The sequence below is a fragment of the Ceratotherium simum genome, chromosome X (genome assembly GCF_057802395.1).
Source record: "Ceratotherium simum simum isolate JZ-2026a chromosome X, ASM5780239v1, whole genome shotgun sequence".
Lineage (NCBI taxonomy): Eukaryota > Metazoa > Chordata > Mammalia > Perissodactyla > Rhinocerotidae > Ceratotherium > Ceratotherium simum.
In genome coordinates, this window is record NC_141940.1 from 30,197,562 (window position 1) to 30,222,788 (window position 25,227).

At 44.2% G+C, this 25,227-nt stretch overlaps 2 protein-coding genes across 2 annotated transcripts in view; one reads left to right on the forward strand and one right to left on the reverse strand.

The window, feature by feature from the left end:
- Window positions 1-25,227, reverse strand: part of SLC25A43 (solute carrier family 25 member 43) — a 37,836-nt gene that overhangs the window by 3,874 nt on the left and 8,735 nt on the right. Inside the window, exon 3 of the mRNA XM_087426387.1 lies at window positions 23,768-23,940. Within this exon, the coding sequence (XP_087282513.1) occupies window positions 23,768-23,940 (173 nt within the window). The remainder of the gene's footprint in view (window positions 1-23,767; window positions 23,941-25,227) is intronic.
- LOC101395896 (A-kinase anchor protein 17B-like) overlaps window positions 12,600-25,227 on the forward strand; it is a 120,183-nt gene continuing 107,555 nt past the window's right edge. The window contains exon 1 of the mRNA XM_087426385.1: window positions 12,600-13,135. The gene's annotated coding sequence lies outside the window, so the exon portion shown is untranslated. The remainder of the gene's footprint in view (window positions 13,136-25,227) is intronic.

Below are 25,227 nucleotides of genomic sequence, written 5' to 3' on the forward strand. Positions count from 1 at the left end.
ACCTGCTTCATGGGGCTGTTGTGACAATTAAACGGGATGGGCATGTAAAGCACTCTGCAGTGCCAGGCACATAGCCAGGATCAGTAAATATGAGCTAGCATTGCTATTACTATCATGGAGAAAGTATTCTAAATATCAACCACATTCCTTACCTAACTTATGAGTCCTCCATATCCATTTCTGAAATCTTACACCTCAGAACTGCTCGGACCAGTGTCCTCATCCATCTAGCTCCCCACTCCCTGATTCCTATTAGTCAGAATCATTCAGATCATTAACCTCTCTAGTCACTTGCCCTCTCCTTTATCTTCCAGGCCACCAGTTCCCTACTGGCTTCGCAGGCCTCCTTTTTCATCCTCGCAGGTCCTTTTTTTGTTCCTACTCTCAAAATCCTTGCCCCTTGTCCTTCAGCTGATTCCCGTTCCCCCCCATAAACCCCTTCTCTGCTTCAAGCCACTGAAGATGAATCCACAAAGGGGCAGATTGGTACCACTGAAGCTTCGAGGTCTCTAACCTTGGCTAGAACCTCATACTGTGAAGCAAGCCTTCAAAGCATCCTTTCTCATTCCTCACGCTGGCTTTTCCCTCCCACACCCCTCAACGCCCTGCACCCCACACAATGCCCTGCACCCCACACTCATTTCGTCCACTTTAGGTGGGTGACCTCACCTCCTAGTTCATAGGGAAAACAGATTATACAGCACCTCAACTTTTGCTTCCTTGCATAAACATCTTTTTTTCCCACCAATGCCCTGGATCTCACACTTTTGAACTCCTCTTGGGCACCTTTCTCAAGAGACCTGACTTCCCCCCCAGCACGTGAATAAACTCAAGTCCCTCTCGTCTTAAAAACAACTCCTTCCTCCAATCTTAACTTTGCACTTCAGATACTGCCCAAATTAACACATAGTAAAATTACCTTGTTTTGGTGTGGAGTTCTAGGAATTTTAACACACATAGATCTGTGTGACCACCACCACAATCAGGATACAGAACTGCTCCATCAGCCCCCAGAATTCTGTGCTGCTCCTTTGTAGTCACAGCCTCTCCCACCCCACGCCCTGGGGAACTACTAATCTGTTCTCTGTCCCTATAGATTTGCCCTTTGCTAATGTCATATAAATGGGAACATACAGCATGTAACCTTTTGAGACTGCCTTCTGTCACTCAGCACGATGTCTCTGAGATTCATCCATGTTGTGGTGTTCATCAATAGTTTCTTCCTTTTCATTGCTGAGTAGTATTCCACCGCATGGATGTACCACAATTTGGTTATCCATTCTCCTGTTGATGGAAATCTCTTTCTCTTTTCATTTGCACTTCCTGAAATAGCTGTCTATTCTGGCCAACTCCACTTCCTCCCTTCCCACTCACTGCTCTACTCATTGCCATCCAACATCTGTCTCCATTACTCTGCTTCACTGATTCTGGCCAGGCCTATATCTTTTCCCTGCCTTGATTTTCTTCAGAGTACTCATTGCCTTTTAATATTTGGTATAATTATTTATTTTCTTTATTTGTCTGCTCCTACCCCCAACTAGAATTTCAGCTCTGTGGGAAAAGGGATTTTTGTCCTCCATCAAGGTGAAGGGTAAACTTGTGGGTTAGACCTTCCCTTTGAGGCACAGTAACAACCAAGCACAGACCAGAGTATAAGAAACAGAACATGAAATGGACAAGCTGAGGGCCGGCCTCATGGCTTAGTGGTTAAGTGCGCGCGCTCCGCTGCTGGCGGCCCGGGTTCGGATCCTGGGCGCGTGCTGATGCACTGCTTCTCCGGCCATGCTGAGGCCGAGTCCCACGTACAGCAACTGGAAGGATGTGCAGCTATGACATACAACTATCTACTGGGGCTTTGGGGGGAAAATAAATAAATAAATCTTAAAAAAAAAAAAAAAAAGAAATGGACAAGCTGAGTCTCCAGCTTGGAGTTACAGGAGCCAAAACAGCTGGCTCTAGCACACCACTTGAAGGCTACAGGCCCTACGTGATCTGCCCCTGCACACCTTTTCAACTTCACCTTGTGTCACTCTTGCTCACATGCTACATTTCAACTTCACTGGCCTTTTTTCTGTTCTCCTCTGCCTGATGATTTCCAAATTTCTATCTCCAGCCTCAATCTCTCCTCTGAGCCACAGGATTGTGTCACCAACTCCCTACATGACATCTCCACTAGGAAGTCTAATAAACATCTCAAGCTGTGTACATCCCAATCAGAACTCCACCCCAACCCTGACTGTCCTCTAGTTGTTCTCATGTCAGTAAATGGCATTGCCATTGACCTATTTGCTTAGGCCAAAAACCTGAGTCGCCCTTTAGTTCTCTCTGTCCCTCACCTTCTATTATCTCATCTATCTCCAGCTAGTTCCAGTGCCTCCAAACATGCCCCAAATCTGTCCACTTTTCTTTCTTTCCACTATCGTCATCCTAGTCCAAGCCACCAGCATCTTTCACTTTCACTACAACAACTGTGTCTAGCCAGTCTACCTGCCCTTATTCCCCACATAGCAGTCAGAATGATCTGATCAGGTTACTCCCTTGACTTTAACTCTTCATTGCCCTCAGGATAAAGTCCAGACTCTTTCATCTGGCTTACCAGGCCCTCCATGACCTGCCCTCTGCCTACTTCTCAGTCTGATCTCTTACTACTTCCTGCATTGTATTCTACGCTTCAGATACTTTTCAGTTCCACTGCCAGTACCTTGCATCATCTCTCTCTTGAGTGAGGACCACAGTTTCCTTATCCAGCCCCTCACCCCCAGTTTCTGTTCTTTCCACCCATCCTCCACATTGCAGCCAGGTACCACTCCAAATTCATCGGATGCTGTCATTGCTTTGCTCAGAAACCTTCACCTACTCCCAATTTTCTAAAAAACTTCCAGAAGAAAAGTTTTCAAAAGAAAAACTTAACAGAACTCAAAACCCTCTACAATTTGGCATCCACTTTTCTTTCCAGTATTATTTCCCATTAATCACCTCTTGATGGTTAATTTCATGTGTCAACTTGGCTAGGCCACAGTACCCAGATATTTGGTCAAATATTAGTCTAGATGTTACTGTGATGGTTTTTTTAAGACGAGATTAACATTTAAATCACTAGATTTTTTCTTTTTTTTTTTTTTTTTTTTTTTTTTTAAAGATTTTATTGATTTATTTTTCCCCCAAAGCCCCAGTACATAGTTGTCTGTCATAGCTGCACATCCTTCTAGTTGCTGTATGTGGGACACGGCCTCAGCATGGCTGGAGGAGTGGTGCCTCGGTGCGCACCCGGGATCCGAACCCGGGCCGCCGGCAGCGGAGAGCACGCACTTAACCGCTAAGCCACGGGGCCGGCCCTAGATTTTTTTTTCTGATGAGAACTTTTAAGATTTATTCTCTTAGCAACTTTCAAACATACAGTACAGCATTATTAACTATAGTCACCATGCTGTACATTACCTCCCCAGGATTTATTTATTTATCTATTTATCTATCTATCTATTTATTTATTTATTTTTGTGAGGGAGATCAGCCCTGAGCTAACATCCATGCTAATCCTCCTCATTTTGCTGAGGAAGACTGGCTCTAAGCTAACATCTGTTGCCAATCCTCCTCCTTTTTTTCTCCCAAAGCCCCAGTATATAGTTGTATGTCATAGTTGCACAGCCTTCTAGTTGCTGTATATGGGACGTGGCCTCAGCATGGCAGGAGAAGCAGTGCGTTGGTGCACGCCTGGGATCCGAACCTGGGCTGCCGGTAGCGGAGTGCGCGCACTTAAGCGCTAAGCCACGGGGCCGGCCCTTAGTTATTTATTTAAAAAAATTTTTTTTAATTGATGCCTTAATAGTTTATAACATTGTGAAATTTTGGTTGTACATTAAATCACTAGATTTTGAGTAAAGCAAATTATCTTTCATAATGTGGGTGGGCCTCATCCAATTAGTTGAAGGCTTTAAGAGAAAAAAGACGGAGGTCCCCCGAGGAAGAGGGAATTCTGCCAGTAGTCAGCATGTGGATTTGAACTGTAACATCAACTTGAACTGCAACATCTCCAGCCTGCCAGGCTACGCTGCAGATTTCAGACATGCCAGCCCCCATAATTGTGTGAGCCAATTCATTAAAATAAACCTCTTTCTTTCTCTACATTTGTACAGTCGGCCCTCCATATCCGCAGGTTTGGCATCCCCAGATTCAACCAACCACGGATCTAAAGTCCTGTGATGGTTGTGTCTGTACTGAACATGCACAGACTTTTTCTGTCTGTATAAACATGTACAGACTTCTTTTTTCTTGTCATATTTCCCTAAACAATATAGTATAACAACTATTTACATTGCATTTCCATTTTATTCAGTATTTTTTTTTTGTGAGGAAGATCAGCCCTGAGCTAACATATGCCAATCGTCCTCTTTTTGCTGAGGAAGATTGGCCCTGGGCTAACATCCATGCCCATCCTCCTCTACTGTATATAGGACGCTGCCATAGCATGGCCTGACAAGCAGTGCGTCGGTGCTCACCCGGGATCCGAACCCTGGCCACCAGCAGTGGAGCGCACGCACTTAACCGCTACGCCACAGTGCCAGCCCCTGTATTCAGTATTATAAGTAATCTAGAGATGATTTAAAGTATACAGGAGGATGTGGATAGGTTATACATAAATACTATGCCATTTTATATAAAGGACTTGAGCATCCGTGGATTTTGGTATCTGCGGGGGTCCTGGAACCAATCCCCCGTGGATACCGAGGGATGACTATACACATCCTATGGGCTCTTTTTTTCTGGAGAGCTCTGACTAATACCTAACCCCACCCCAGGAACCTGACATCCAGTCACATTTGTTATTTCCTGAACACTATGTGTACTTTCTGATGGCCAAAATCCTTGTCACCCAGGGCCAGGTCAGCTACCACCTCATCTTGAAGCTTTTTTTGATTCCCTAATTGGACCTGCCTGTTGCCTTGCTCCCTCTTCCCTTCTTTCTCTCTCTCCTTTCCTTTTTCCCCTCTTTTCTTAAAATTTACATCACTCTCTCTTTTTAAAAATCTTCTTATTGTGGAAAATTTCAAACATATACAAAAGCAGACAGTATAGTAAAACGATCACAAATTTCCGTCACCCAGCTTCAACAATGAGCAATGCATGGCCAATCTTTCTTCATCTCCGGCCCCACATCACTTCAATTCAACAGTAAGTATTTAATTATGTTTCTAAAATGTAATGGCTTCTCTTCTAAAATATAAAATATATTATATATATAAAAACATATATAAAATATATATATAATACCATTATCACACCTAAAAATTTATAATTCCTTAATATCATCACATATCCAGTCAGTGTTCACATTTCCTTGATTGCCTTATAACTATTTTATGGCTTCTTTGTTTGAATCGAGGTTCCTTCCCTGTCTTGTGCTCCCTTAGCTATTTGTTTAGACCTCTGCTAGGCACAGTCTATCTGGTGTGAGTTACCTGGGGGCACTATCTGGGCTGGCAGCCGGCAAGCTGATGGGACGGGCACTAGGCTTTCCTCACTGTCCTAGCTCTTCAGGTTCTAACACCCTTCACTGCACACAGAAGGCACTCATTCAATGTCAAACCAAATTCCCCTCAGTATCAGTGTCACTAGTAGCTTTTCCCAAATACAACTGTTTACTTGTGACCAGGCTCAAATAAGCCACATGGATGGTCATGAAGTGAAAAAATGGCCAATATTTACTGAGTCCTAGGTGTCAGGCATTACACTGAGTACTTTACATATAACATCTCATTTAATCCTCACAAAAGCCTCATGAAATAGATAGTACACACAGTCCCTGACTCACAATGTTTTGACTTAACGATTTTTTGACTTGATGATGGTGTGAAAGTGATATGCATTCAGTGGAAACTACTTCGAGTTTAGAATTTTGCTCTTTTCCCGGGCTAGCGATGTGTGTACAATACTCTCTCGTGATGCTGGGCAGTGGCAGCGAGCACAGCTCCCAGTCAGCCCCATGGTCACAAGGGTAAATTACCAATAGATACACTGACAACCCTTGTGTACCCACACAACCATTCTGTTGTTCACTTTCGGTACAGTATTCAATAAATTACACGAGATATTCAACACTTTATTATAAAATAGGCTTTGCGTTAGATGATTTTGCCCAGCTGTAGGCTAATGTAAGTGTTCTGAGCACGTTTAAGGTAGGCTAGGCTAAGCTATGATGTTCGATAAGTTAGGTTCGATAAGTTAGTTAAATGCATTTTCAACTTATGATATTTTCAACTTAGGATGAGTTTATTGGGACATAACCTCGTCGTAAATCTAGGAAGATCTGTATTATCTTATTAGCCCTATTTTATAGGTCACAAAGTGGAGTCTGCGAAAGGACTCCAAAAAAATCTCCAAAATCACAGAACATAAGAGACAAAGCATCAACTTGAACCTGGGTCTGTTTGACTCAGAATCAAGCTCTACCCCACTAAGCTACACTGTCTCCTGATGCCCAGGACTAATAATACTATCTTAGCCCTCGACAAACTTGTTACCACACATCATCATTGAATGTGGCTGCCACAGCATGTACACTGAATAAATTCTCTATGCGAAGATGTGTTCATGGTGTGGTATGAATAAATGCCTCTCCAAGTGTCATACTAAACAGATATCCAGAACACAAAGGCAAGCACGTATAGCCCCCTGCTATGGACTGAATGTTTGTGAGCCCCTAAAATTCATGCTGAAGCCCTAACTCCCAGTGTATGGTATTTGGAGGTGGGCCTTTGGGAGGTGATTAAGTCATGATGGTGGAGCCCTCATGAATGGGTTTAGTACTCTTAGAAGGACAGAACACACGAGAGATGATCTCTCTCACTCCACCATGTGAGGATACAGCCAGAAGGTGGCCGTCTGAAAACCAGGAAGTAGGTTCTCACAGACACTGAATCTGCTGGCACCTTGATCTTGGACTTTCCAGCCTCCAGAACTACGAGAAATAAGTGTTTATTGTTTAAGCCACTCAGTCTGTGGTATTCTGTTATAGCAGCTTGAACTAAGATACCCCCAAAGGAAGAAGGAATGGTAAGGCTATATACCAGTGCTCCTCAACCCTTAGCTGCATGTTAGACTAACCAGGGGAGCTTTTCAAAACCATCAGTCATTGGGATCTACCCCTAGAGATTGTGATGGAACTGACCTAGGGTGAGGTCTGGATATCAGCATTTTTGGCAAGCTCCTCAGGTGGTTCTGTGTGCAGGCAGGGTTGAGGATCACTGCTGAAGGCCCTCCACAGCACAAGGCAGCTCAGGGCTCAGACCTGAGTCCACCGCCCTGATGCTGCCACTGAGAGTGCCTGGGGAAAGCACATGGCTCCTGAAGACAGACTGCTTGGACTGAGTCCCCACTCTGCCTCTCACTAGCTCTTTGACCTTGGGCAAATTCCTTGACCTTTCTGAGCCTTAATATCTTCATCTGTAATCTGGGGCAATAATAATACCTACCTTATAGGATTGTTGTCAAGATTAAATGAAATACATGTAAAGTGCTTAGAACAGCATTTGACACATAGCAAGCACTATATAAGTAACCACCATTATTAATATCATTATTATTTATTATCTAAACTTGGAGAAGAGACTAGTATGCTGAAGACTAAACCAACCCACTAGAGTGGGATGCTAGACTACCATTTGCCCAAACTGTATCTTACTAGTAAAGAGAAACAAAACATGTCAGGCTGCTAGTCACAAGGACCTGAACTCAAATCCTCCCTCCACACAAACCCAGGCAACTGTGCCGTAGCTGTCGAGCTCCCAGGATGGGCATTTTGTAGCATGGCATCATCTGAAAAAAATCACAGAAGCCACATCCTCGTCCTGGCTCTGCCACTATCTGTATAACCTTGACCAAGTTCTTCAGTCCTCTGAACCTTAGTTGCCTCGCATGTCAAGTGAGGAGATTGGAACTAAACGACCTTGAAGGCTCTTTCTTGCTCCCATAATCCAGGCTGCTGGTCCTACTCCATGCTCCTTCCTGCCTCCAGGACTTCAAACCTGCCCAGCTAAGTCTCTCTTAGCGATCAGAATAAACATCACTCCCTCACGAAGTCTTCTCAGATCCCTAGACTAAGTCAGGAGCCTAGTAAACACTTTTGGTCACCCTGTACTTCTCCTTCATGGCATGTGACACAGTTTGTAATGATTTAATATATAATTATGTGTGCTCTCCCTGACACACCCCACCTCCCGGACTGTAAATACCATGAGGGCAGTGCCTATGTCTGTCTTCTTTGTGGTTTTACCCGAAAGCCTACCAACATGCCTGGCACACAGTATGTGCTTAATACGTACTGAAGGAAAGAAGGAATAAATTTGCAGGAGGTGAAAATGAAAGAGAAATACCTCAAAGCAAAGCACTTGATTGTTTCTACGATAAACTCCACACAGACCTTCCAACAGTGGCAACACTGTAGGTTGTTCATTCTTTGCATGAGGACTGAAATAATTAAACAATATGTATAAAGATGTAAAACTCATATACCCTTTGGCCAAAGCAATCCTACTTCTAGGAATTTATGCTATAGATATATTTGCCCATGTAGGAAACGATGTATGTTCTAAGGATTTTTATTGCAGCATTGTTAGTAACAGCAGACAATTGGAAATAATCTAAATGTCTATCAATAGGGGGCTAGTTAAAGAAATCATACATCATACTATGGAATACTATGTCAGCATTTAAAAATACGTGGAAGCTCCATCTGGACTGATATGGTGCCATCTCCAAGATACATTTTTAGGTGAAAAAAATGGTGCTAAGAGTATATGTAGTATATGTTGATTATCTAAAAACAAAAAGAACACAAATGCACATGTTTATGTGTATCTTTGCATAGACCATCTTTGGAAAGATACAGGTGAGAAACTGGAAACAACAGTGTTATCTCTGTAGAGAACTGGGAGGCCAAGGGACAAAGGTTGGGGCAGACTTACTTTTCTTTTCTTTTTCTTTCTTTCTTTCTTTTTTTCATGAGGAAGATCAGCCCTGAGCTAACATCTATGCCAATCCTCCTCTTTTTGCTGAGGAAGACCAGCCCTGAGCTAACATCTATTGCCAATCCTCCTCCTTTTTTTCCCTTTTTCTCCCCAAAACCCCCAGTAGGTAGTTGTATGTCATAGTTGTACATCCTTCTTTATTATTTTTTTATTTTTATTTTTTCCCCCCAAAGCCCCAGTAGATAGTTGTATGTCATAGCTGCACATCCTTCTAGTTGCCGTATGTGGGACGCGGCCTAAGCATGGCCGGAGAAACGGTGCGTTGGTGCGCCCCCGGTATCCGAACCCGGGCCGCCAGCAGCAGAGCGCGTGCGCTTAACTGCTAAGCCATGGGGCCGGCCCAAGTTGTACATCCTTCTGGTTGCTGTATGTGGGACGCCGCCTCAGCATGGCTGGACAAGCGGTACATTGTTGTGCACCCGGGATCTGAACCCGGGCCGCCAGTAGTGGAGCGTGCGCACTTAACTTCTGAGCCATGGGGCCGGCCCCCAACACTTATTTTTCAATGTATATACTCTTTGAACCTTTTGGATGTTGTATCATGTGCATGTGTTATCTATGCAAAGGTAGAATATTTAATTTAAAAAGAGCATTAATCAAGAAAACGAGAAGACAAGCCATAGACTGGGAGAAAATGTTTGCTAAAGACACATCTGACTGTTATCCAAAATATGCAAAGAACTCTTAAAACTCAACAATAAGAAAACACACCAACCTGATTACAAAATGGGCCAAAGACATTGACACCTCACCAAAGAAGATATACAGATGGCAGATAAGCATATGAAAAGATGCTCCACATCACATGTTATCTGGGACATGCAAACTAAAGTAACAATGAGATACCATCACACACCTCTTAGAATGGCTAAAGTCCAGAACACTGACAACACCAAATGCTGATGAGGATGTGGAGCAACAGGAACTCTTTTTTTTTTTTTAAAGGGGATTTTCTAAATTCTTTTTTTTTATTATAATTTTATTTATTTATTTTTTCCCCCCAAAGCCCCAGTAGATAGTTGTATGTCATAGCTGCATGTCCTTCTAGTTGCTGTATGCGGGACGCGACCTCAGCATGGCCGGAGAAGCAGTGTGTTGGTGCAAGCCCGGGATCCGAACCCGGGCCGCCAGTAGCGGAGCGCGCGCACTTAACCGCTAAGCCACGGGGCCAGCCCACAACAGGGACTCTTACCCATTGCTGGTGGGAAGGCAAATTGTACAGCCATGTTGGAAGAGAGTTTAGCAGTTTCTTACAAAACTAGATGTACTCTTACCATATGATCTAGCAACTCTGCTTGCTGGTATTTACCCAAGAGTTGAGAACTTATGTCCACACAAAAACCTACACACAGATGTTTACAGCAGGTTTATTCATAATTGCCAAAACTTGGAAGCAACGAAGATGTCCTTTAGTAGGTGAATGGAAATAAACTGGTACATCCAGACAATGGAGTATTATTTAGTGCTAAAAAGAAATGAGCTATCAAGCCATGAGAAGACATGGAAGAATCTTTTAAATGCATATTATTAAGTGAAAGAGGCCAATCTGAAAGGCTACATACTGTATGATTCCAACTATATGACATTCTGGAAAAGGCAAAACTATGGAGACAGTAAAAAGATCAGTGGTTGCCAGAAGTTGGGGGTCTGGGGAAGGGATGAATAGGTGGAGCACAGAGGATTCTTAGGGCAGTGAAAATACTCTGCATGACACTATAATGACAGATACATGTCATTATCCATTTGTCCAAACCTGTAGAATGTACAACACCAAGAGTGAACCCTAATGTAAACTATGGACTGTGGGTGATTATGATGTGTCAATGTAGTTCACCAATTGTAACAAATGTGCCACTCTGGTGGGGATGTTGATAATGGGGGAGGTTGTGCATGTGTGGGGGCAGGTAGTGTATGGGAAATCTCTGTAATTTCTGCTCAATACTACTGTGAACCTAAAACTGCTCTAAAAAATAAAGTCTATTTTAAAAAAAGGGGATTTAAAAGGAGAGACAAAAGAAAGAAAAGGAAATAAAAGAGTCTGCTAGCTGGAGCGAACAAGAGCTCAGAACCTTTTGCTTGTTGTTTGGAAATGACTTTTATCTTCTATAGACTATATAGGACACAACCTGGAGACTAAGCTGTCCAATTCCCAAACCATCTGAGGACATATATGTGTGGACGGCAGTTGTACAAGGCTTTTGTCTTTTGGCAAATCCCCAATGATCAAACAAAAAAAGCCAATGGTACTGGAGTAAAAGGATCTTTATGTCTCTTTACTTTACGTTATGTCCTTATGTGAACCCCATGGCCCAAGTTTCTCTTGGCAGAACCAGGTCCCCAAGAGCTGTCCTCATACAGCTGGGAAGCACCCTGGCTCTGCAGTGGGGATCTTGGCACAAGTGGGTGTAGGCAGCTTCCCCCAGCATGGCACGCCTACAAACTACCCTCCATCCCGGCTGCAGTGCAAGCCTCACATTTTGGCAGCTGGCCAGAGGACCGACTAGCTGCTCAGCAAGCCTGCTAAGGTAATGGTGGGGGAAGCGAGCACACGGACAGCAGGTTAGTATTCTGCTTGGAAAGAGAGAAGAAAAACAGTCAGTTCCTGTGTGCCCATTGGGGGTGGGGTGGGGGTGGGGAAACCAAAGTGCAGCCGGGCCAGACTAGAAAAAGCAATTGAGATGCAAGTGAGCAGAGCTGCCGGAGGCCACCGGGGCCATGGGAGTACATGCAGAGCAGCAGCAGCCGGAGGAGCCAACTTTTAGCGTCACCTTGATCGGGAGTGAGATTGCGTAGGAAGGGCGAGGAAAAAGATTCGTAAGACGAGTTTTCAGAAGGCTGGGAATATACAGATATATATGCAGTCCTTGTATATGGTGGCCTCTAGGTAAATGCTTGTTAAACTAACCCAACAAATGAATAATTAACTCTCCTACCATCCCTGCTCACCATTATCTATAGAGATCGAGGGTCTTTTGAGGTTTTGTGATGCTAGCTCATTTGTATGTCTACAGCAATCATAGGAAACACAGAAACACACCTCGACTGGCTTTTATAGTTCTAATCAGGCCTTCAATGCCATGCATAGATTCTGAAGAGATGCTTCAAGAACAATAAAAATAGCACCTCGCCTTTATGGAGTATTTATCATGTGCCCAGCTCTGCAACTGCATTAACCCAATTCAATTTTCTATACAGGTATATGAGCTAGGCGCTATGCTTGTCCCCATGTTTTACAGATGAGGAAGACGAGGCTCACAGAGGCCCCACGGCTCACTCAAGTTCATGCACTCTTAAGGGGCAGGGCTGGTGCCCAAAGCCCACACTCCTGACCACTAAGCTAGTCTGCCCATTAAAGCTTTAAGATGAACGCAGTTGTCAAAAACAAACACGCCACAGTTATGTGGGAAAAAGGAGGTGAAAATTGGTGCTGTGTTTCTAAAGCCAGCTGGAGGCCAGCGGAGGGGTGTGGCCAGCGGAGGGGTGTGGAGACCCCAGTCTTCACCTCCTCCGGACAGCAGGAGCTGCAGGTGACTTTGCTGGCTGACAGCAGGCCTTTTCTGGAACCTTTCTTTCCCTTTCCCCTACCTCTCTCTTCACCCCCACTCTGGAGGTGGGGTGGGCGTGGGGAGCAGGGAGCTCCTCTCTTAGCTGCTGTTACTGTTTAGCTGGAGCTCAGAAGCCTGCTTAGCACAGGGTGGCCATTTTGATTCCCAGACTTGATCTCTGCGAAGGAGTAAGCCAGCTCAGGTCAGGAGAAAAAGGGCAGAGCAATCTTACAAGGAGTGGAATTAGGAAGGCTCCTCCCTCCTCCCTCTTCGCCTCCCCTCTAGGGACAGTCTCGTTTCCATGATCAACAACTGGAATCCCTGAAGTATTTAGGGCACTTTATACCTTTGAAAAAACAAAGGGGAGAGTTTTCTGTCCCCACACCTCAACAATGATGCTCAGACAAAGCCTCGTCACCTAAGGGATGTCCAGCTACCTGGATCTGAAAAGCGTCCTTTTTTCTCAGACTGCCAAGGCAATGCTACTGACTTAGGCAGAAGTTAGTCCCCAAGGGGAGACTCCAAAGACGACAGAAAGCAGCGAGTTGACAATGCAACAAAGTAAAGGTAATGTTCCCTTCCTCTCCTGCTACCCTGAGAGCTTGGAAGCCAGCAGTGTTTGGACTTCAGGACAGGTAAGCTGGCTCTGTTGGGAAACAGAGCTCTGTTCCTACTGAGAATCGAGGCTGTGTCAAGCAAGAAATGTTGAACTAGGCTGAAACTCTGTTTGCACTTCCTAGCAGGTGTGGTGATGACAATTGACTTTCCTCTCCTGAGGCTTTGTGCCTGCTCTCCCAGGGGCTCAGAGAGCCAGCAGGGCTTTCTTCCCCATCTCTCTGAGCAGCAGTGGTCAGGTTGTGGTCAGCTTATTGCTGGCCAAAGGTCTGTGGCTGCCGAATGATCTATGCTCCTCATTCCAATCGGCTGGCTTCAAGTCTTCCATTGTCAGGCTGCCAGGGACTAAAGCGAGCCCCGGGACAGCCTCATTTTCCAGAGATTTTTTTCCCCAGCCAAAGCTGGGCTCTTGCCTGTTTCTGAGCTTGCATACTACTGTTTTTTTCAACTGCTCTTGCACTGAGACTGTGAGCTCCCAATTCTCAAGGTTCCGACTCCCTCTCCCTCATCGTCTACTCCCACACCTGGGGCAAGGGAACTGAAACAAAAAAAATTAACCAATCACCTAGCACCTGGGAACACGCCCCGGTACTCCTGGAGGGTAAAGCATGGGCCTGAAGAAAGAGAGACCTGGGTTCGATCCCAGCCCCACCCCTGGCTAGCTATGTGACTGTTGAGCAAGTTACTTGTGCCTCATTTCCTCATCTAGAAAACAGGAATAATAACAGTACTTACTTCATAGGGTCTATAAAAAGGATGAAATGGGAAAACAAACGGCCTTGTCCATATTAAATGACCAATAAATGGTAATTATTATCATATTATTACAATTTCTTAATTCCAGGGAAGGCTTTCCTTTTGTTACCTCCTCCTGACATATTTTGTCCCCATCCTGACCCCTGACAAAAGCCTTCCCACCGAAGGAGAGCACAGATTTAGATCCATTCATTTACATCAGTCACATTTACTGAAATTGACAAACTAACAAATACAAATTCTATGACACTACGATTCGTCAAGCACTTCCAGGCACCATCCAAAGTGGTGGGAGGTTGCAATGAAGAGGGGGTGCACACCAAAAACGGTGTCAAGACTGTTTTACTCATCCTTTCAGCATATTTACTTATCTTGAAATGTTAACAGCTGTTAGCACTGAGATACACAGAACCCAACTGTTAAGATAGGAGATGGAAGATAGTGCGTTATCAGAGCGAGGATTAGAGGCCGTTGTAGATAGGGGACAAGCAGAGTTTTCCTTAGAGCAGGCTGATCTTACCTGCAACATGGGTAAGGACAGGCACAGACTTGGAGCTCACCCGTTGGCGGCTAAGGTTCAAGTCTGTAGTCACAGTGAGATCTCATAAGGCAGCCCTGAACTTCATTCATTTTTTAACAAGTATCAAGTGCCTGCTACATGAGGCTACATGCTGTGGGGATATACGAATGTGTAATACATACACCCCAAAGGCAGAGAGCGCGCAGTCTACAGGAAATAATGGACACAGAAGATTATGACGCAAGGAAGCATGTGACATGGGCATAAGAGAGCTACAGCAAGAGTGAGCCAAGGGCATTCAGAACAAGAAGACTCCTTCTGCTTCAGGAAGTGAGAGAAGACTCCAGGAGGTGGCTTTGACGGGGTGAAGATGCAGAGCAAGGGTATAGAGATGGGAGAAGGTGGGACATGTAGAGAAATGCTATGGAAAATAAACTGGCTGGATCAGAGGGCACATATAGGCTAACAGCATCATTTAAAAGGAGTTATTCACCCATAAAGCTCTTGGAAAAAAATAACTGTGCCCTTGGGCATGGGGTGGGGGTAACAGTGAAAACAGCGCATCTGCAATAATTGACGGAGAACATTGTTAGTTAATATGGATTCTCCTGCCCCCGAATCCTCTCCAAAGTGGTCTAGAACACCCCCCATTGTGGTTCTACAAGGTGAAACACCTGCCTTTATCCATTAAGATAACGTTAGCTGTTTTAGGGGTGGGAAAAGCCAACAATTTATCAAATAAAAGCAGCAGATATGTGCTATTGTTGGTCAGAAGAGACAGCCACCACTGAGGCAAATCTCCGTTGAGCCTTTAAGGAGATGGAGATAGACACTCCAGGTGGAGGTGACTGGAATGCGAAATACACTTACTCTTTAGGGGGATGGGGGCGCGGGATTAAGATCATTTTGATTGAATTGGAGGCTTGAATAGAGCAGAGGTCAAAAAAAGGTGTGTTTTGTTCAGTCCAGGCAGGATTTAACAATTTTTATTTGCCGACTTTGAAAAACCGGGAGATTTTACATAAAAATCTGGATTTTAGGCTCCCTTGAAAACTGGGCCCACATTTCCAAATGGCATCCCTCCTTTGCAGAAGAGGAACTGCCACAGCCTCCGCTGGGTCGCTGCTATTCATATTTAGATGCTAATCACATTTTGTAAGCACAGTGCAGTTAGCGCTCCAGAATGCTTTGAAAGCCACGGTGGCTCAGAATGCAGTTGAAAGCGTATTCTTTAGGGGGTTAGTGTATGTTATCTGGGTTTCCCTACTTTCTCTTTTTCGTGTTACTTCCAAGTTCCTACTGGCATCTGATTTCGCAACTTCTGATATAGAGGGTCTCTGTGCAACAAGAGCAGCAAAGTCGGTAAGGGCAGCATGCCAGGCCGAGGGGCTCAGCTTTATTCTCTAAGGGCAATAAAGAACACAACACCAGCAGACTTGAAGAAAATTAGTCTGGCAGAAGCCCATAAGCTGGACTGGAGGGAACTGAAATGAATATTGACCCTGGAGATAAGCTACCCGGTTTTAAATCTCAGCTTAGTTCCTGCATGAGTGAACTTGGGCAGGCTACAGAATCTTTCGGTGCCTTGGTTTTCTCATCTGTAAAATGGGCTTGATGGGAACAGTACCCACCTCTTAGGGCTGCTGTAAGGATGAGATGAGATAAGGAGCACAAAGCCCTTAGCACAGTGACTGGTACATTAGTGCTGGAGGCTGATGGTCATTTTTAGTGGATTCTGGAGACCAGTTGAGGATTATTGCTATAATAGCCTAGGTCTGAGCTGATAAGGTCCCAGATTAGGGCAGGGACAATGACAAAAAGAAAGACCAATGTGGGGGCCTTAGGAATGAAGAACCAACTGGGCTCAAGGTTGACTGGAGGAGGGGGAAGAGGAAGAGTCAAAGCCAACTTCCGGATTTCCAGCCTGGGTAACTGGGGGACTGATGGCATTGAAATGGAAAGCTCTGGGAAGAAAGTTTCAGCGGAAGAAGTCAGGTTGATACACATTAAGTTAGAGGTGACAGTGGAGAGGGGACAGCCAAATGGTAATGTCCAGCAGGCAGTGAGAAATGTAGGACCAGGGCTTGGGAAATGTGGGTCAGGGCTGAAGATGTGGATTTGAGCAGGAGAAACCTCAAGAGGGGAGGGGGGTTCTGGGGGGAAAGGGATGAAGCAAGTGTCTAGTTCAGCAAAGGCAGCCCGAGGTGTTCAGCACCTCTGTTTGAACAGGCTGGGGCCTCTCTTCCCTCACGGACCGACCATGTGTATTCTGCTCAGTCAGCTGTGCCCCTTGGATACACCTTTGTCCTTCATCTTCTGCGCTTTCAGTTCAAATGCTGACCTGGCTCGATCCTGCTTGCCTTGTGAGCCTTGATGGGGTCAAAGTCCTCTGGGGTATAAAGAAACAGACTGACACTTGGTTTTATGTTTGCTGAAATGGAGACAACTAATATGCACAAGAGAGGAGGGTGTCAGGCAGAGCTGTGGGGGTGCCAAGCTTATGCCTGGTGCCTCCCTCCTGATCCTCTCAGAAGGCCCACCAGGTTCCAAGGCTCCCACCTTCTCAGCTGCTCCCTGGATTTTCAGGGCAGCTTAGCTCCCTCTCTCTTCCACACGCACCTGTCCAGAGATCCATTTGCTCAGGACTCCCTAGTCCTTCTTAGGGGCCCACGGATGAATCAGACAAATTAATCTCCATCAATATTTTACCCTTCCTACCTGTTCTCTCAATACACTCAGTGCTGCCAGCTTCTTTAGGCCCAGGCTCTGGGCCAGGTGTGGGAGATAGACACAAAGGTGAAAAGGCCAGGCGGTACCTGGAAGAGCTTGAGCTAAAATGCACTGAAGTGTGGTGAAGGGGATTTCAGGCAGGGTGGTCCTGGGGTCCATGAAAGCACACCAGGTGGGGGTCACCTCATTCCATTTGTGCAGACAGCCGACCCACACCCCTTCCCACCAGAAACCTTTCCATCAAAACATGCACGTGCATAATTTATTTACCTCTCCATTCTCTAGCATGCCAGCCAGGAGCCAGGGCAAGAAAAAGACAAAGGAATAAAATGAGTGTAAGCATGGTGAAGGAAGGGCTCAGCTGGTTAAACAAGACTTCTGATTATTATCATTAATGTTCAGGAGAGTTCCAACCCGATGTGGCATTAAATGGGCAGATTGTGTGTGTGTATGGGTCTGGATAAAAGCATATTAGGAGAACGAGACATTCAGACAAAGTGGCCAGTCAGTGTGGGGGTTGAGAAAATTCCCTGTCCAGCTGGTTATCTAATAGACACCCGACGTCCATTTGCTTCCTGACAGGCAGTGCACTGAGGAAAGTCAACGGAATGCAAATGTTACCACTAAGTGTGTTCAGGTCAGAGCAGCCTGGCTGCCCTGCAAAGCTCCCTCATTATAAATTCTGCCGGCAAACCCTGTCTGCTCCCATGGGGGGTGACTGTTGTTAGGATTCTCTTTGCAAAGAATTTGGATTGTGTGCTTTGTAGGAAAAAACAACTACAACAGAATTTAGGGTTAGCCTGTTGTTTCTAGGCTCCTTGTCCTCCAAATCGAAGATGTATTTCCAGCAAGGATTAGCAGGTCGTTAACTGGACAGAGATCGCTAGCTGCAAGGCTCTAATACCCTCAGATAGAGCTCAGATACGCTCCATTTACTGCAGCGACATCTAAAGGCCAGAGAGAGCAATGCATGTTTGCACTTAAAAGCAGCCTGTGGTTCTGTGTTGGGGGTTCATTTTTTTTTTTAAAGCAGGGTGGACAAGGTGTTATGTTTATTAACCGCTATAAAATAATACTTTGATGGCAACCCTAAGAATTTACTTCCTATACCTCTGGATGATATTTATGATGTTATTCATAACTGGATGCTGATCATATTTTATGAAAACCACACAATTACCTCTTTGGATTTTCTTTTACAACCATCATGACTTTGCATTTATTTTAAAGCTTCTTATTGAAGCTCTGTGTATGCATGATCCAGAAGGTTTCCATACAAGGGAAAAGATTATTAAGTTTACCCCTAAATATCTACTTCTAGTGTATCTTACCCCAGTTTATAGTAGATTGTTGTGGTAAGTACATATTCTAGAGTAGAAGGTAGTGGTGGCTAGATTCCCTCTGAAGAGGTCATTGTTCTAGCTCTTAAGTGGAGAAAGGAAAGCTAAAAGTTTATGGAGAGGACTAAAACCCCCACCCCCCACATTTAGATGTCACTGAATTTCATCTGAAACCCTTTGTGATACTGTGATTTATAATGAGAAATATATATTTGGTCTTCGTCCTCATTTCTGGCAAGGAAAACCCTTGGAATTTCCTAAGTGATAAGAGTGATAAAGGTGTCTTGATATTCATAACAAGCCCCTTTCAACCACACCTGAGTTTATGTTAATGCGATGACTTTTGGAAAGCACGTAAGGATGGGGCTGGTTGCCAGGGGAACCAACCACGTGATTAGAGGGCTGGAACTTTCACTCCCGCCTTCCTGGCCTCCTGGGAGGGGATATGGGCTGGAGGTTGAACCCATCCCCAGCGGCCAATGATTTAATCAATCATGCCTATGTAAGGAAGCCTCTATAAAGACCCAAAAGCGCCGGGTTTGAACAGCTTCCAGGTTGGTGAACCAGAACGCATCCATGTGCCACAATGCCAGGTCCCAAACTCCATGGGGCAGAAGTTCCTTTGTTCAGGACCTCGCCCTATGTATCTCTTCACCTGGCTGTTGATTCATATCCTTTAATATTCTTTCTAATAAACTGGTAATCTAGTGAGTAAACTGATTTCCTGAGTTCTGTGAGCTGCTCTAGCAAATTAATCAAACCTGAGGAGGCGGTTGTGGGAACCTCTGATTTATAGCCAGTTGGTCAGAAGCACAGGTAACAACTTGGACTTTTCAATTGGCATCTGAAGTGGGGGGCAGTCTTGTGGGACTGAGCCCTTAACCTGTGGAATCTGATACTATCTCCCAATAGATAGTGTCAGAATTGAGTTAAATTGTAGGACACCCAGCTGGTGTTGGAGAATTCCTTGGTGTGAAACCCAATTGCATGATGAAACTCACACATCAGAATTCATCCCAGAATCTTACCCTTATTTTACTGACTACCTCAACCCCCAGGCTCAAGGCCCCGGTTTTGGGCAGGCCTGGTATGGGGAGGAAGCTGAGCTCACCAAACCTTGAACTACGCATAAGGAACACTAAATTATAAGAGGTGCCAGAAAGTGCTGGAGAGATGCCTCTGGCTCTATTTCAAAAACTGATCCTCAAAGCATGGAAGCCAGTGATCTAAGTAGCCTTTGTTTCATCCATCATCTGATGATCAACAGCGAGAGCCTCTTCTCACTCCTGACAGTAAGAGAAATTCTTAGGCCCCAGATTTTAAAAAATGAATAAAAGGGCTGGCCAGTGGCGCAGTGGTTAAGTTCGTGTGCTCCGCTGTGGTGGCCCAGGATTCGCGGGTTCAGATCCGGGACGCGGATGGACGCACGGCTTGTCAAGCCATGCTGTGGTGCTGTCCCATATAAAGTAGAGGAAGATGGGCATGGATTTTAGCCCAGGGCCAGTCTTCCTTGGCAAAAAGTGGAGGATTGGCATCGGATGTTAGCTCAGGGCTAGTCTTCCTCACACACACACACAAAAACTGAATAAAAAGCTTGTAGTATATCATACCTCCTTCCCACTCAACCTCTCCCTGACTTTTTTTTAAAGAAGATATAATTTTTAGAAAAAGCATAATTGCCATACAAAGAAATCAACTGTTCTAAGGGTTGAACCACATGAAATTGCTGTTTGAGTACGTCAAAAGGACATACATAGAATGTTGGCAATTTCATATGGTTCTTCTTCAAGAAGACTGAAACTAAAGGTGAGATATACTGTATTCCTGAATAAAAGACAGAATATTTTACATAGATTATTCCAAGTTTATAGGTTTAATATAATTATATACATAATTCTAATCATAATCACAAGGTAATGCTCAAGTTCATCAGGAAGAACAAATGACTGAGAATACTCAAGGAAATGTTGCAAAGAAGAGGAATGAGGAGGGAGATGCCCTGCCATATACGAAAAGGTACTATCAAGCTACAGGAATTGAAATAGTGTGGTCCTGGCACAAGAACAGATGGACAGATAACAGAGCAGAATACAGAGCTCCGAGACAGACCCTAGAGCATGTGAACATCTAGGAGGTGGTAAAAGTCGCATCAGAAAGTAGGGTGGAAAACAAGATTATTCCAACAGTGATGCTTCAACAATTGGTAAACTATTTTTTTTGAAAAAATTAGATTATTACCTCACATCATACTCCAGTAAATTCTAAGTATATTAAAGTGTTAAGTGTAAAAATTATAACAAAAAAGTATTTAAAGAACTCTATAAGTGAATAGTCATACGATTGTGGGATGGGGTAGGTCTTTTACACCAGAAAAAGCAAAGCTAGAAACAAAAAATTAGTAATAGATATAACTGCAGAAAATTTAAAAAATATATACAATAAAAACAACAACACATAAACAGCACTAGAAGCCAAATGTCAAACTAGGAAAAATATATGCAATGTATGACAGAGGGTTAATATCTTCAACATATAAAGACTTCTTACTGATCCGTAGAAAAAGTTGAATACCCTAGAAAAATAGGCAATGGGCATAAATAGAAAATTTACAAGGAAACACAAAGGACCAACTGATATATGAAAAACGTGCAATTTGCTTATAATCAATGAAACTCAAATTAAAGCAATGTGATAGCACTTGTCAGCTATTAGGTTCACAAGGATTTAAAAAGTGACAGTAATTAACGTTGATGAGAGTTGAGGAGCTGAACCACTCTCACTGCTGGTGCAAGTGTAAACTTACAACCTTTCTAGGGTGCAAACTTCACTAAGAGCCTTAGAACTATTTTTATCTTGCAACGTGTAAGTCGATTTCTAAGAACATAGCCGAAGGGTGTCATCACAGATGTAAAAAATACCAGAGTTTTGACTGCAATGTTATCATTACCGAAGAATTAGAAACAGCCTAAATATTCAAAGACTGAGAAGTTATTTACGGCACGATGGAGGCAGAGACTGAAGTGATGCTGCCAGAAACCAAGGAACGAGTAGGGCTGCTGGAAGCTGAAAGAGACAAGGAAGGAGCCTCCCCTAGAGCCTTCGAAAGGGGCATGGCCCTGCCGACACCGCGACACCTTGAGAGTAAACTTCTAGCCTCCAGAACTTTGAAAGAATAAATCTCTGTTGTTTTTTAAAAAAAAAATATTTATGGCACATCCAGCTGGTAGAATATTATGTGATAATTAAAAAAGATGTTCTCAATACTTGATGGCCTGGGGCAGTATCCATTATATAATAAGTGAAAAAAGCAGGATAATAATTTTTGTACACAATAGGAATGCAATTTTGTAAAAAATAACCTTCCATATACATGTTATATATATTTGTATTTATGCACATGTATACATATGTGCATACACATATGAACATACAGAGGAGTAAAACTAGTAATCATTATAGGTGTTGGGTTTATAGGTCATTATATTTTTCGTACTTTTTTGTATTTCCCAAATTTTCTACAATCTGTGCATTACTGTTTTATTGTTGTAAAACACATATAACATAAAATTGTCCATTTTAACCATTTTTAAGTGTATATGCATTACTTTTCAGAATTAGGAATAATGGTTTTTATAAATAAGCATGCACTAAGCAGGCTCTAAACTGGCATCTACATTACAATTACAATAATGTGACAATTATTTATTTGTTTGGACAAAGGACAGGAAAGGAACACAACCCAGACAGTGAAAAGTTTGATAGATTGGAGCCGTAGAATTGGGTGTGATCGTGATGTGTATTATTCTGAAGGCAGCTTGTCTTCATAGGTTGAGGTAAGTACAGTTGTCCCTCGATATCCATGGGGGATGGGTTCCAGGACCCCCGGGGATACCAAAATCCGCAGATGCTCAAGTTATTTATTATATAAATAAAATGGCATAGTATTTGCATATAACCTGAGCACATCCTCCCGTATACTTTAAATCATCTCTAGATTACTTATAACACCTAATACAATGTAATGCTATGTAAATAGTTGTTATACTGTATTATTTATGGAATAATGACACGAAAAAAAAGTCTGTACAAGTTCATTACAGATGCAACCATCATAGGCCTTTTGGTCCATGGTTGGCTGAATCCCCGGATGCAGAACCCCCGGCTGCTGAACCCCCAGATACGGAGGGCCAGACTGTACTTTCACGATTTTTAGTGCTGATGTAAGTGAGGCCCAGCCCAGCCAAGAAAGCCACAGAGAGGAAGCTGGGGGCCACTGAGCAGCAGAGGGACAAGTTAGAGACATGCAGAAAAACAAACTCAGCTGAGACTGATCACTTAAAATTGGATTCAACTGACCCCAAATTAATATCCAAGCAGCTCTTCAGGAATATATCAGTTGTATAATCAAGATTTGCCCAGAAGAGGCTGGGAGGCAGGCAAGCCTGGGGAGGGGATTGTTAAGGGAGGCTAGTGGAGAGTGAGCAGGACCATGGGCAGATGTGAAGCCTCAGCCCTGGTTGATTCGGAGCCTGCCCCACTGTACCGACCAGCCTGTAACCCCAATCTTACTTAGACCACTCTGATTTTTCTTTGATCAAAATTGGCTGATTCTAGGTTAAGCCAATTACTGACTTTGGGACCTCTGATAGCAGGCTTTTGCCTCTGTGGTCTGTGGAGAAAATGTGAGTTTTCCCAGGTGACAATTAGGAAAAGGCAGGGCCAATACCACTATGACACCGACCCATTTCAAATGCAGTCACTTCCTTAGCAAGGGAGTCAGGGACTACGGGACCATTGTTATCGATAGTTCCTGGCTTATTTTGACTCTTCCCAGTCTGTTTCACTGACATAAGGAGTGGCTATGAAAGCAAAAAAGTGCCGTGTCCTCGCTGTGGGAGCTGCAGAGAGAGGGAAGGTTAGGAGGCTGCATTGACATAACGGGTGGCGGCAGCTATGAGGAAGAGAGGAAAGAAAAATGGGCCTCGTCTGGAGCCTTCAGAAAAGACTCAAAACAGCAGAGTATGGGGACGGGAGGTGGCTTAGGCTTGAGCGCATAGCCCGGAGGTTAGCAGCAGAAATGCCATGGAGTAGGGGTTTGCATAGTATTTGTATGAGCAGTCACAAGCTCCTTGGAAACCTGGCATCACTCAGGGTCGCTGTTCTCTGCTGTTGTTACCCACTACAAACACTTCGAGGCATCCCCCCCACCCCGACACTACCTCCAACATAACTCCTCACCTGCATCTTTCTCTTCACCGTGTCGAAGGGAAAAGAGAGGGTCTGGGTCACGGCAGCGGCCAGGCAGACATTGGCAAAGTTCTGGAGGAGAGAGAACCGATCTCGGGGTCCATTCCAGATTTTCTCCAGGTTCATGTACACTAGAAGGGAGCCAGCAGAGAACGGGAGAGCACCTGCAAAACAAGGCCGGGAAAGGCTGCTGATGGCTCAGGAAACACTGGCTTGAGAACATCAATGCATCTGGGGAATGCAGGAAAGTAAACAGGGCTGGCTCTGGGCTTGTTAACATCACTCCAATTGAAGGAGCAGGAAGGAAGTCTCCTGGGTGATGATAATATGCTAGATTTTGATAGGGGTTGTGTCACTTGTCAAAATGCAGCAAATGGTTCCCTAAAGCTTTATGCACTTTACTGTACATAAATTTTACTTTAAAAAGAACCATAAACAAATATTGAACTCTGTTAATGATACACGTGTTGAAGGGTTGACGGATAAAGTGTATTGATGTTTGCAACTTACATGGAAATCATCAAAAAATATATAAGATGGACCGATGAATGGCCAGAGGGATGGATAGATATGTGATAAAGGAAAATGTTAATTGTAGCTTCTAGATGCTACACCATGTACATGGGTGTTTCCAATTCTTTGAAGTTTTCTGGGTGTTCGAAATGTAAAAAAATAAAATGTTGGAAAAAATCACTCCCATAAAAAATAAGTTAGTGGGGGCCGGCTCCATGGCTTAGCAGTTAAGTGCGCGCGCTCTGCTACTGGCGGCCCGGGTTCGGGTCCAGGCGCGCACCGACGCACCGCTTGTCCGGCCATGCTGAGGCCGCGTCCCACATGCAGCAACTAGAAGGATGTGCAACTATGACATACAACTATCTACTGGGGCTTTGGGGAAAAAAGGGAGGAGGACTGGCAATAGATGTTAGCTCAGGGCCGGTCTTCCTCAGCAAAAAGAGGAGGATTAGCATGGATGTTAGCTCAGGGCTCATCTTCCTCACACACACAAAAAATAAGTTAGTGGGCGGCACTTCATCAAGTTTTGGAGGCTACGAGGGACTGATCTCTAGCAGAGAAGGAAACATTCTGTGAAAACTGGAAAGTGAGACTGTAGTGGTGAGGGAGGTTACTAGATCTTGCCTTTGGGAATGACATGGCTACATCAGGGCCCAGCGGGCACCCTGCACTGTGCGGCATCCTCACCTTTCCAAGAAAAGATGGCGAGCAAGTAGTGCAGTAGGTGGTACTTGCATAAACTTCCAGAAACTTTGGGAACCACCTTAAGTTCACAGAGGGAGTGAATTTCCCCCTCAAAATGAGATTTAGAAGAGGAGATAATACAAGTGGGGTTGCTCATCTTTAGAAAAATATAATATTTATTTAAAAAACACAGTAAAAATGATGCACCAACCTCTCATTAACCTTCACTCAGAAAACATTTGTGGGGCTCATGC